Source organism: Colossoma macropomum, unplaced genomic scaffold (assembly GCF_904425465.1).
Source record: "Colossoma macropomum unplaced genomic scaffold, Colossoma_macropomum, whole genome shotgun sequence".
Taxonomy (NCBI): domain Eukaryota; kingdom Metazoa; phylum Chordata; class Actinopteri; order Characiformes; family Serrasalmidae; genus Colossoma; species Colossoma macropomum.
This window is the reverse complement of record NW_023494809.1, coordinates 13195284-13209666: the sequence shown is the minus strand read 5'-3', so window position 1 is coordinate 13209666 and position 14383 is coordinate 13195284. Positions and strand designations below refer to the sequence as shown.

General features: G+C 38.4%; 1 protein-coding gene across 1 annotated transcript; it reads right to left on the bottom strand.

Annotated features, from left to right (window-relative positions):
- Nucleotides 1-162: 162 nt before the first annotated feature.
- On the bottom strand, nucleotides 163-9633 carry trim35-28 (tripartite motif containing 35-28). The gene is made up of 6 exons (XM_036558889.1): nucleotides 9208-9633; nucleotides 7884-7979; nucleotides 7487-7717; nucleotides 7357-7379; nucleotides 5905-6023; nucleotides 163-2186 (listed from the first exon to the last, which is right to left on the bottom strand). The coding sequence occupies exons 1-6, from the start codon at nucleotides 9631-9633 to the stop codon at nucleotides 1651-1653; spliced, it is 1431 nt and encodes a 476-aa protein (XP_036414782.1). The 3' UTR covers nucleotides 163-1650.
- Between the last annotated feature and the right edge of the window lie 4750 nt (nucleotides 9634-14383).

Sequence of the window (14383 nt, the reverse complement as noted above, 5' to 3'; positions counted from 1 at the left end):
GGGCAGCCCTTACTCTTATATTTGTCTGTAGCTTACATAATCCTCATTACAGACATAACAGGAATCATCAAGCAAATCCAGTTTGAAGGTATCAGAAACAATAATACAGTACTTTCAAGAAAGAGCACTCAATACATCAACAATCATTCAATTTATTTTAGACATACAAAGCAGAACACATACGGATTATTATATGTAGTTATGCAGCTAAAGGTAATTAGCAGGATAATACAACCCAAAACATCATCTAAATTTTCATTTAATTTCAAAAAAGGTGGATTAAATAAAAATGGATTAGCTAATCAATTTCATTGATTTATAACAATAATAAGGGCACGTCTCCAAAATGTCTATACAATTCAATTGCTGAGATGTAAACAAAGACATTCAATGCGTACTGATGTGAAATTGTGAATTGTGGAGAAATTAACATTGTCTGAACTCTTTACAGTGGTGGTGATAGGATCCAGGGGTCATGGTGTTTTTTTCTATTTTGTTTATTTTGCCTTTGTGAACATGTTTTACTCAGTGTGTTTCTTTATATTGGTGCTTTTCACACCAAAACACTGTGAATGACTTTGTTAGCAACTGAATTATGTAGAAATTTGAACAGTTGGTACAACTGCCCTTTTTATTTTGTTTCCTTTTACTGAATCCCAGTACCACTTTCCTGTTTTGCTGTCTTCCTGTTTGCAATGGTGAAAATGCATTTCTAATACTGCATGTGCTGTTTTTTCGCTTTCTGCTCATTTTTCAGACAAATTAGGTGAATTCATCTGTTGGTAACATGCAGATGTACAAAAAAGAGCAACTGTGAACATGAAATCAGTGAAACTAAAGAAACAGCATGTTGCAGATCTAAAAAGATGTCAATAGCTTAATATGCAATGCTATGCACATGACTTTTTATGAAGTCTTATCATAAAGGACTGCATAAAGTAGAATTAAAAACCTGTTGCCAAAACTAAACTAGGTCTTTCCTGTTTCTATCTGCTAAGTTTTCTCATTTCTTTTCTAGCCACCCTTGCATATTGCTAATCTTGCTCTGTTCCAGTAAATAGTAGTTCTGCAGGATTCCGAGGAATCCTGAATAGGAATCCAGCAGAACTAGAAGTTTAAAACGACTGCGCTGCATAGGTTTCAAACTGCTGCGCTGTTCAGTTTTGTGTTAACCATGCTTAAAATTTCTGCTTTAAATAATCAGTTACAACGACACTCCAGCGTTTTTTTTAGCCTATTAAAAAAGCCAAAGAACTTGCCCTTTGGCTTTTGTTATAAGCATGTTTTGAGTCACCAAGTTTTCTGTTCTTCCACTAAATGCAGCTAAACCCATCAAAATGATTATCCACGTTAAATCAACCGTATGCTACATAAGCAGCAGATTAGGTTGAAAAACACTGGAGTATTCCTTTAATAATGAAGTGCTTTACAGAGAATACATTAAACAGTGCAGGATAACAGATTGCCAGGATTGTAGTGAAAGATCGCAAAGGCACTCAGCTCTGCTAAAAGAAGCAGATATCTTCCTTTAAAAGCTGCTGTGTTTTTTAAGGATTCTTGTAAGTATAAGAAACATGAACCCCATAAACCAAATTAGTGAGATCCATACAGGTTTGGCAGAGCAGCTCTTTGGTTAAACAGCATGCAGCATTACTGTTTGTGAATAGTCAGTTTGGCAGGCAGGACAGCCATGGGTGTATGGTGAAGCCCAGGGCCGAACAGAGGGAAGAGTTTGGAAGGGAATTTGTCGGTGTAGGTGCAGAGATGTTTTCCACTGACTGCGTCCCAGAAGGACACCTCCCCTTTTTCCATATTAAGCTTCACCCGGATCGTCTCTGGCCTCCTCTCCACGGTCAGCACAGTGCGTGGTGTGGTCAAGGCATTGTACACGCCTTTGCTCAGCCCAATGCTCCACACCCCTCCAGTCGTGGTCACCGTGAACTTCCTCTTGCGGGCCACGGATTCTTTGCACACCCCGACGATCCACTTGGGGTTATCACCCACATGGACCTCCCACCGGTGACGCCCAGAAGTGAACCCCTCAGAGCCCAGGACAAACACGCAGGGATCGAAGCGCTCTGGGTTATCCGGGAAGGATTGCCTTTCAGGACTGTCCCTCACACTCGCATAGTCAGGAGACATGGAGAGCCAGGGGGAAACAGTGTTTGGATCCATGATCACAGGAACTGTAGAGAAGATGAAGATTAGAAGATTAGAAGTTCTGTACAGATCCATGAAGCACTGAATCATGTTTTACTGCATAAACCTGCATATTCCTTTATATCTTAGATACTCTAACCTCTACTTGCTCTGCAAATTCACATGAGTTTGGCTGAAAGCTGTCTAAAAAACCTTTAGGACTTATTCAGGCCTTGGATTGGCAACAAATTATGGTCAATATTGCTGGCTACTGGGTTTTTACAGTTTGTTCCAAAGCTCACTTCAGGTTCATGTGAGGTAAAGAAAAGGGGATAGGCGACATAACACTAATTTTACCTAGTCGAAGAGCCACCTATTTTATTCTAAGCATGAATTTTAAGAAACTTGACAGACATTTAGAGTGTCATTGAGTGAGACACCTTTACTGAAAGCTCATCATATTTTCTCATACTTCTCTTCAGTATTTCGAAACAATTTCACCAGTAGTAGTAGTAGATTGTAGTATACAGTGAGTTCATATCAGTGAAAAGGTCATATAGCGTTGATAGTAATGCAATTTCATATCCCTCAATTCCTCAACCTGTAGATGGAAATTGAGAGGTGGCAGCTCTGTCGGAGACCAGTCAGGTAAGAATTCTGCCTGTTCAAACTCAAGCCCTGAGTTCTTGCAAATCTGAGTTCAATAAAAAATATTATGTTACAAAACACAGGCAAAGAGAGGGAAAGAAATAAGCTGAAGGAGCCAGTCCGTTCAGGTAGTAATCTATAGTCTGTGTATTTAAATGACATATTTAGGATCTGCAGCTTTTCTAAGAGAGACAGCTTCAGTAACATTGCCTGATTTGTTTCTGTTGTAAGTGGATGGAGAGCATTTAAGTCATATTCAATCCGTGCTTAAAACAATCTATGAAGAGACATATCATCTGTATGCCAGCTTCACCAAATAGTCATATTTCTTGATCCATTTTGTGTTAATTGCTAGTCTAGAAGTTGAACAGACATTTTGTGGCCATTAAAAAAACATTTCCCAGACCCCCCCAATAAAGGCCCCATCCATAACTCTTTAGTAGTTTCCCTGCTGTGCTCTGACCTAATCTGATTATGTTTTACACATCAATGCAGTATTATGAATATACTCAATATACAGTGGGGTCCAAAAGTCTGGGAGAAAGATTCTACTTTGTAACAGAAAACTTGGTTTAATCAGAAAATACTGCAAAATAGAAGCATTTCTGCAAATGGCCCCAGACTTCTAGACCCCATTATACACAATAAAACATCTTATGAATAGATTTCTTCTGTACACGTATCGACTGACTCCAATAATTCACAAGCCTAACATTTGTCTCTGTATTTCACAAAAACTGGAAAGTGAAACTGTGTATCTGTGAGGTCACAATCTCTGAACTCCACCTAAATTGGTAACAAGACAGCTCAAAATGATGACAACTGTTCACTTACTACAAAAGGAAAAGTACATGTACTCCTGTACAAGTCATGTCATGTTGAGAAACACACCCTATGCCCAACTTAATGTACTGTGCTGTGCTGACAAGCGGTCATGTTTGAATGCACAGTAAAGAATAACTCATACACTGATACATGAAACTCCACAATGCATTGTAACAGTGTCCAAACGATGTACTTTAATGGATGCACCCCATAGAAGACAATGTATGGTCTGCGAGTGACCTCTCTGATAGGTAAGCTCAGGACTAGAATGTCTGGGGACCATAATCTATCTATCTATCTATCTATATATATATATATATATATATATATATATATATATATATATATATATATATATATATATAAGGGGTGGGAATCTCTAGGCACCTCACGATTCGATTCGATTATGATTCAGAGGGCTGCGATGCGATTATAAAACGATTATCGATCCGGCGAGAACCGGCATGCAGACTGCAGGTCACATAGCAGTGATGCGTTATTCGCATTAATAAGCAGCGTAGTTGGTTTCCTGGTACGTTAAATCTGCAATGAGAGACTGTCACACACTAAAAAGTTGCGGAGCTGAAGTCGCTTCTCTTTCGAATTCTCCCGTTCCACCTTAAGTGGTGCCGCATTTACATTCGGCCCTTCAGTTAGAATTTAAGGTGGAACGGGTAAATTCAAACAAGAATAAGAAGCGACTTCAGCCTCGTAAAATAGTCGAACATTGAGAGACATTTTACAAGAAACTGCTCTAGTTTTGATGAAAAGTTTTCTGGCGGAAATGGGAGGAAAGCGGCTGTAGGCGAAGCTTAAAGCAGAGCAAAATAAATCTGCGATTTCGTTTATATTGTTTAGTCTATACTAGGACATCATCACATACTGAGACATACTGGACATTAAATGTTGTGGCTCCCAACCTGGTTTGATTTTTGTTGAAAGGACAGCATGTCTCTTCTTAACATTTGGGTTGTGACTCCTGACCTAACCTGGCTTTTAATGCAGAGGGAGCCGGTCAGATGTCTCGCTCATCCAGATTGATTTTTTTCTGCACCCCTAATATATATATATATATATATATATATATATATATATATGTATATGTATATATATATATATATATATATATATATATATATATATATATATATATATGCATCGCAATGCAGACGTGAACGATTCAGAATCGATTCACAAATGTGAATGTTTCTAAATATTTAATTTATAACGTAAGGTTGATGGAACGCAAAAGGCGGAACTTGCAAGTGTGGAAGTGCAGCGCCCGGACAGTCTGTGGCGGCACATAACAAAAACACTACTGGATGATAGGTCAGGAGTCACAACCCAAATGTTAAGAACAGACATTTTGTCCTTTCAACAAAAATGTATGTGTGTGTGTGTATATATATATATATACACACACACACACACACACACGTTCATAGTGGTTTAATAGTAAACAGTTCATCATAGTGAAATGTAAGGTGGCTTTTAGAGGCATTAAATTCTTCAGATGTCTGGTTTCTATTCTGACTTGAAATGTTTCTCTAAAATGGAGCATTTCACATCGAACAACGCTGAACGACTGTGCTTACTTCTTAGCTCTCTCATTATGCAGACAATTTGAAAAATTGGTGGAATTACCCTTTAGTGCCACTGTTTGGCACATTTTAAATGTCAGCGGGTAAGGAGACATCCTGCTGAACTCACAGAGGACTGATGACAAGGCATTGGTGTTGGTGCTTATACCCCAGAATGTGATGAGCAAACCACATAGTGTATGGAACTATTTACCATTATAAATTCTGATTCCTGTTTTAGAGTACTAGCACCCTAGTCCTGCTTCCCAGTTGTAGGAAATAATGAGCAGAGTGCCATTTCAAACACAGTGTCAGACTTCACTATACTGACTAAAAATGGCACACACATTTGCCACTGTCAGAGCACTCACTAATCTCTGCCTGTGTACATTATACACAACCTAGTGAGCAAAACAGCATTAGAAAGTAGAGCACAGAAAGAGGATTACCATAAAACTACCAAATAAGGGTAGATATTTATGCCACTGTTCCAAGGAGCAAGTCTGCAAGCAGGTTTTTCAGAACATCACTTGTTAAAATTCTACGACCATATTGTTCAAGACCTTTAAATATCATTATTTTGTAAAACTCTCAGTTCTCTCCATTAAAATGTTAAATACCGACACTTTTATATGGTACATGTAAGAAGGTCGTTAACAGTTTTGGTTTTTTGGTTAAGAGCACACTTCCTGATACTGAAACTGCTACTTACAACATTTGACATGAGACTGCATGCTCTCCCAGACTTTGTAACCCAGTGCTCCAACATGCAAGGCCATATCTATGAGAGCTCCATGAACTTTTGGAGGGTCTTCAGAAGTCCACTGAGCCCTGGAATAAATTAGATTCAGACCATGAGAACAGGAATTACTATGATGCATATTTTCTGATTGTTATTTTCAATAAATTGGTTGAACTGATTCACACACAACATTATGAAAGCTATGTTTCTGAACCTTACGTTCTGTAACATCCACAGATCATTATATATGTGTGTGGTACAGGCAGAGGATTTCTAATAAAATTAAAATCTTTCAAAATTTAACATAAAGTCACAGCAGAAATCACTGCATAGCAACAAAGTTTCTCTCTGTAGACTATGCTTCTTCTTTCCATAATATCTTTTTGTTATGCGCATGCCCTTAATCTTACTCCATTATTGAGCAAAAGTAGAGAACATCAAAAAACAGCACTTTGCAAAAGTCAGAGACCCTTGGTTTACTTTATCTCCAGTCAAAACAGCTATTAAGTACAAGTTATTCAGTTGTTAGGACGTGTTTCTGAAGATACTGGATTTAAATTAATCTACTTAGATAAGGAAGAGTCAAAGGAAAGTAAGTGAAAAAACAGGGGTTTCCCCAAACTGGAGATCAAATAATTAGTAAAAGACATAGAGAAATTGAGACTCTTAACAACTAAGTTATACCAACTGGAAACAAGAGTTGGTAGACCAACTATCATTATCAGATAAACAGTACTCAAAGCTTTCATCTTTGAGAGATCAATAAGAAGTAATCGCTAGGAAATCGAGCTACACTCTTGCTTCAAATCTGGAGAAAATCTATAGGTGTTTCTCCTTATCCTTTCTCTGTGAGAAGCTATGAGTGTGAAAGGATGTATAGTTATCAAGAAGCTGTTACTAAAAAAAAGGGGAAAAAAAGGAACAAATCAAACAAAGAAGCTGCTGGCCTGGCATGGATTGTCTACCCCAGAGCCCAGAGCTCAACAACACTGAATGGGTTTGGGATGACTTGGATCATGAGAAACAGATAATGCAACCATCTTTAAAGACTGAACTTTGGAGGTGTGGGTAATTATCCCTGCAGACGTCTTTGAAAAAATGAAAGCAATAATGGAAGCTTGAAAAGGACAAAGCGTAGATGTAATAAATGTAGGAAATTAATATTTCATTTAGATGTTGAGTATTTTTCTGTATAAATATATGTTTCCTATTTTTTTTCTTAAAAAACTTGATCTCTGACTTTTGCACAGTATTATAACTAAATTACTTATCACTATGGAGAGGGAGGGCAAAAAGTAGACTTTGACTTGTCATTGTGCCCTCAGGACAAAAAAAATCAATTGTCGAATTGGACATTAGACTAAATGAATGGAAAATTTGAAAGAACTGATTAACTAAACTGAATTCATGCACACTGCTTACCTTCGTTTAAGAGTCTGAAAGTTCTGTAAAGAGAAGAATTTTCAAATTAGTCAGGAATGAGCTGTAACTCCAGTTTTGAAAGGTCACTTAACATGACATACAGTGGTTTTCACTACTAGTACTTTCATACCTGTAGGAAAGTCAAATCCTCTGCTCCCATCTCCCTCTTCACCGACTGAATCAGCTCAGTGAGTGAAGTGATTTCACGAGCTATGCTGTCAATCTTCTCCTTAATTGTCTGTTTCTTCTGCTCTTCTTCTTTCTTCAGGGCTTTAATTCTGCTGTCCTCTTCGTCTTTCAGGATCTGATGAAGCCTCTCAAACTCCTGCCTGATTTGCTTCTCTGCCTCCTCAGACTGGTTCTGGGCAACCGAGGCAATGAGACAAGAGATTTACACTCAATTATATTAAATTATACTTAATAATTGTAGCGTTAAGTTGTTTTCTTCGTTAGCAGGAACAGCATTAGCAATAATAAGTTTTTGTCTGGAAACCACAGTAGGTGAAAGCTGACAGAACATCAATTACCTGAATGAACGTAACTGTGTCACCATATCGTTTCTTCATTCTCTTAAAATATTCCAGCTTTTGAGTTAGGATGCTGATTTTCATATTGAGTTCCTCCTACAACAAAAATGCATGAGCTTGAAGAGGGGCACATTCTGCACTGATATTTCTGTAGCTGAATATTTTCTTGAAGCCCGTTTATAAATGCACACATTTATACCCACAAGACAGAGTTTGTTACTGTGCCTTTTAGGCTGATCTGCAATCCGAAATGGCAGCTAAACCCCTGACTGAATATAAAAGACATGTAAACGTGCACATTGTTGTGACATGACAACCATGGTGAGTCCAAAACCGCCTGTTTTTTTGTGAGCTTCGTTCACACATATTTTGAAAGTTTAACAATGCTTACACCAGGGGTGCACAACTCCGGTCCTGGAGGGCCGGTGTACAGCATGGTTTCGTAACTTACCTGCTCAAGCACACCTGATTACACTCATCTGTTAACTGCCAGGTTTAGTGGGTGTGTTTGAGCAGGGAACCACCAAACTGTGCTGGATACCAGCCCTCCAGGACCGGAGTTGTGCACCCCGGCTTACACAGTACTTCAAAAACCTATTTAAAAAAAGCAAACATTTTTGTTAAAGTTATGTGCTCTTCAAAATACTATAGGCTTCTGCACTGACCCTCCTCCTGGACATCTACCTTCCTGCATAATTAAGTTCCCACCTGTACCTAATAGGCTACCGCCCCTTTTCCCAATGCTGATCTGATCCAGCCAATCAAGGACTTTTGAAGTTCATTAGTTGGAGCAGGTGTGGCAGAATGTGGTGGAAACTATACTCTTACAGAAAGGTAGCTCTCCAGGACCAGGGTTGGTGACCACTGGTGGGCTACTGCACAGAAAACTAAAATACGTAATACAGATTCTAGGGTAGAAGTAGGGGTGGGTAATATGACACTAATTTTAGGCTTTTCTGAGCATATCGTCAGTACTTCAAGAAAACGAACTACATGTTTCATTACAAAGTAAGTATAATTAGGCCTGTTTACTATACTGGATTTAGTCCAGCACAGCCTGTGAAGCATTGAAGAAAAATCACTGTAGTTATTGTAATTAATATGTGGCACCACAGGTTCTATTTTGTCTGTTCCAGCTTCTAAACCTCAGAAAAACGAAACATTGTGATGTGTAACGTGAAAATGTCGAAGTATCGTGATATAATATTTCGCTCACCCCTATCTGAGTTTTGAGCGTTACAAGAGCTGAACTCCAACGCCAGATGATAAAATAAAAGTTAGGCTGACCAAGTAATGACGCAGATCGAAACGGTGGCCAGTTTACCTTACAGAACGGGACCCCGTCCGCCATTGGCAAAAAATCATGGCCGCTGTGCAGCGTCACGCAGTCGACGCAAATGGGCACTTCGTCTTTAATGCAGAAGAGCTGGAGGTCTCGCTGGTGCAGACCGCAGAGCGCCTCGGCTGCTACAGGGATTCTCCAGCCTTTCTCTTTCTGAAAGGACTCGCAGGTGTTCTTCAGAGCCCGGTTCGGTATCGGCTGCTCTCCGTCACAGCACTTCCTGCACACGGGACAATCCTTCGACGATTTGTGCTTCCAGCTAGCCTCCAAACAGGCACGGCAAAAACTGTGACTACACGACAGTAACACGGGGTCTCGGAAAAGCTCCTTGCAGACCGGACAGGTCAGGTCTGACTCCAGAAGAGACGGTCTTTCCGAGATATCCTCGTCCGACATGTTCCCAGCCATGTTGCTAGTAGAGGGACGTTTTTTACTTTCACTTTCCTCCGTGCCTGGCGGTTGTAACCGCTCGCGTGGTCGCTTTCTTTGATTCAGGTTCGCTCTTGTGTGACTGACATTTACGTTAAAAAGCGAAAAACTAAGAGCTGAGTACGAAGATCCACTGGAAACCGATTTCCTAGTTTCGCCAAGGACTCGTTTTTCCGGTTCGGCTAGAGTCGCTGCTGGTTCGGCCTTCTTCCTGAAAGCCTCCCTCGCTGTCAAGTTCACTTGAGTTGCTCCAGGCTGCTCTCTTGGGGGGCGGGGCGTCTGCTTGAATCATTGTTTTGAATAGTGTTGGATTACATAATCTTACAAAAATATAGTAGGCCTACTTTTAATCGAAGTCAGGATACCTTTGAAAATATTAGTTACTTTTTAAGGATAGCTGTTATTAAAAATTACATTTTGATCAGTCAAGCCCATAATCCATTTTATTCTTTGTTAGCTTACTCAGTGTGCCTAACTGCGTAACAGCTGTGTCGGTATGACTCTTCACATGTGTTTTTTGGGAGAAAGAAGAAAGGAGGAGGAGGAGGAGGAGATGTCAAAGCTGGATCTTAAAGAGAAAGTCCACCAATTATTATTATTTTTTTTAATTTCTGCTGAATTAAATGGCTACTAATGTGAACAAAGTTATTCAGAGAGGCTTGATGTGAAATGTTCTGTTTTAGAGAAATGTTCTCAGTCATTATCATTCACAGTGGTGGCGATAGTAACCAGACGTCTGAAGTGCTTAATGCCTCTGAAAGCTATATCACATAGTTATTATATAAAACCTTTATTAATACACTGCCTGATGCCTAAGATGACGTTTCACAACAGTTTTGAGATTTTGGCCTGATACGTTATTTTTTTTAATCATTTATAGCAAATAGTTACTTTTTTTTTTGGATTTGCCACTTTTTGTGCCAATATCAGCATTACTTATAAAGACTTGCTCATACCATAACTTTTTAATGACAAAATTCTTGCTTTCCTGTAATCTTTGATTGTGGTGTAGTGTTTTTTTCCCTGCCTCAAAAACGCCCTCTGTGTTTGTCATGTCACAGTGCACCAGCAGGCAGAGACAACTAATATCCAATGATATCATGTTTCACCTCCCCTCCTACCACCCTCAAACACACTGCATTGGTAGCTGCATTACCGTAAACCAAAACAAGATTTGTTTAGCAAAGTGGGACTAAATGGAGATAAGACAAATGACAAAATTGCCTCTTTTTTATTTTAATTGTGTCTTTTTCACTATGTTGTCATTACAGACCTGTGCTGCAGCCTATGTCCATCCTTCTGACTCATGGCCTTCTCATTACCCTTTTGCTAAAATATCAGAGAAAACATTGACTTGGTTGGATTATGTTGTTTATATGTCAGAATAAACAGTACAGCATCATTGTAAAAATCACAAAAATGAGAAGAGTAGATTAAAAGGCAGAAATATTTTTGCCTCAGTATTAATTTTAGAATTCGTTGCAGAACCACCATCCAAATCTTCCAGATGCTTCAACAGTGGGCTGATTTAAATGTTACTGTGAGGGGGTATGGACGTCACCATGGAGGACTTCTTTCTCCATCTATAGAGAAGGGGGAAGTTAACGGAGCAACCATTCTTTAAAGGACAATTATAAATAACAGCTCATCATAAATCTCAATGTCTTGAGTCAATATGCTGTTCTTTCAATCAACAAATGCAATAGCTAACATGGTAAAGCAATTAAACATGCAGAAGTCTACGTTAATAGATGCTTAAAGAGATGGGGTAGAAAAGTAATGAAGCAATGATACTTATTTGTTCTGTATTTAGATGTAATCCAATCAGCTCCTACTTTCACATTTATAAACACATCATTAACATGTCATTGGATATTACCTAACACTGTACTCTTATAACCATTGTTTAATTAAGCTAAAACAAGTTTGTGGAAAAGTTGAAGATATTTTGAGTATTTTGTACTCAAAAACCTACTCTAAGCATTTAAGCACATCAGCTGGCCCTACCCACACTAAACTACTGAAAAAAAAAATTACATGCAATCTTACTCAATCTTACTACATGATATCACAATATAAAGGACTTTAATGGTTTAACAGGTGACCTTTGACTGATTGCAGATGCATTTGATGGTTTTGCAAAAGGTAACCGTTAAGCCAGTTCTATTATATTTTAATCCTAACAATTCAAATCATCTTTTTTCAGCAGGGCATTGTCGTTCATGTGACTTTCGATAACTGCATGTCATATGTGCGTGACCATATTTGCACATAGCTGATATAAAAAGCCACATTAAAAACACAGAAGTGCTTTCCGAGTTGTGAGAACTTCCTCACAACCCACTCACACTGTGAAGCATAACAAGTGCACTAACTGTACTCATCTGTTAAAGTTACTAATGCAAATCTGGTAACACTAAATAAGATAAGCCTTGCTGACTAAATAGTCTGTTGGCCAAAAAACATCCCAGCATTCTTTTTGCTGGTTTATGTTAATTAAATTTTCATTAGTTCTGTTCGCAAAATGATGATATTTGAGTCATATCGCATTCTTGTGTTAAATGTTACGTTTGGCTGCATTTTATATGTTTTGTTCTTTATGTTTTTGTGTTCAGGTTTACCAGTTTGGCCTGTAGCCATAAAAGCTATCAGGTGATAAAAATTTTCAAATATGTTCTGAACACAAAGGCAAAAATGTGTCTGTATTTATAGATTTTCAATTAAATTTAATCCATTGTGGGTTTTAAGGTGTTTAGGATCATTATTGATGTCCATTCTCTTTTCATCTTCAGCTTTTTTTATAGATGGTGTGATGTTTTCTTGAAGAATTGGCTGGTGTTCAATTGAATCCATTCTTCCCTCTACCAGTGAAATGTCATGTGTGCCACTGGTTGCAACACATGTCTAAATCGTGATTAATCCACCCCTGCTCTTGACAGTTCTCCAAAAAGTTCTGTTTTACCTTTCATCAAGTCCTCAGGACTTGTTTCCAAAATCGGGCTTGTTTAATTGTTCCTTTGCAAACATCTGATGCAGGGAAAGGTTTTCCTCTGATGGCTCTTCCATGAAGGTCATATTTGTTCAGGTGTCGCTGCACAGTACAACAGTGCACCACCACTCCAGAGTCTGCAAAATCTTCCTGAAGGTCTTCTACAGTCAAATTAGAGTTTTAATTTGCCTTTCTAACAATCCTACAAGCTGTTCTCTTTTTTTTGGTCTTCCAGACCTCAACTTGACCTCTCCTGTTCCTGTTCCTGTTAACTGCCATTTCTTAATCACATTACAAACTGAAGAAATAACTACCTGAAAACACTTTGCTATATTCTTATAGGCTTTTTCTGCTTTGTGGGCATCAGTGCTAAACAGCTGCTTAGTGGAGCCCATGGCTGCTGATTGCTGGGACAAGGTTTGAAGAGTAAGAGTATTTCTAAAGCTTTGAAATTTGCATCACTTGGCCTTTCCTATAATGATAATTGTGAACAAACTGTAGCCCTAACAAGCTAATTAAGGTCTTTGTTAAAGTCATCTGAGAGCTAAAATCTCTGGGGGTGGCCAAGCTTTTGCATGGTGCTCCTTTCCTTTTTTCACTCTAAAACTGTACAAAACAAGAATAATGCACTAATTTTGCTCAAAATGTAGAAAGAATAATGTTACATTTAAAACTATTTACTTTTGGAGATCAGTTCATCTTCTACTCACTTAACTATTTACAATAACAGAAATTTTGACCAGGAATACCCAAACTTTTGCATGCCACTGTATACAAAATAATGGTATTGTTTCAGTTGCTACTAATGCTTTGCACAAGGATGAGTATTTGATTCAAATTACCCTAACTAATTCAAGAGAAAGCAGAACCTGAAAAAGTAGAGTACCGCCAGCTCAGCTGAAACCATTTTGAAATGACTAGGCTGTGAGTTAACCCTACTTGCTGCAGAAGTGTGGATCACTGAAAATGTAACCGTAACTCAGTTATAAATAACAAAGTTATTTAACTTGATTATGTTAAGTAACTTTGCTTATTTTTTAAGGCAATAAGTTTGCATGACTTTGTACAGTGTATCTCCACACTGAGTCACCAGTGGGTCATGACCCACATTTTGTAAAGCACAACATTAGACTGAGTTTGATACCTGCTTTTACTGTGTCTGTTTTGATGTTTACCAGTGCATCCTGAACACTTTTTGAATGTAATGTGACACTTTCATGCAGCACGCACTGCGGAAATGTCATTTTTGTGGCAAATTTGTGACCAGTCGTCCCATCATCTAGTACTAACACTGCTAAACATTAATGTCCTAGAATTAACATTCATTGTTCTTGCAATATTAGCTTTGGAAACAGACCTCTTGGAAAAGATGATACTGATTTATTCACATTACAATGTAGTAATTATCTATTACCTATTCATTAAAGTCCTTATCAGGCATTTTGGGAAAGCACAGCTCACGCGGTCAAAGGCAACAGATGTCATTTACTTGACCAACTGTAATGCATTTTTACTCAACCTGGAGTTCCATTTCCTCAAGTTACAGTGGTCCAGTGGTCTGCAATCCAAAGGAGATCTTTTTGGAGAACTTCATACCCACCCAAAACTATCATACCTCAGTCCCCCATTCACAGAAATAATATATTCTAAAGTAATATTTTATGTCATGATATGTTGAGGTCAAATAGTAATAGTAAAGTCCTTATGTTGGTTCGATTACGTCGCGCATGTGAATCGGTT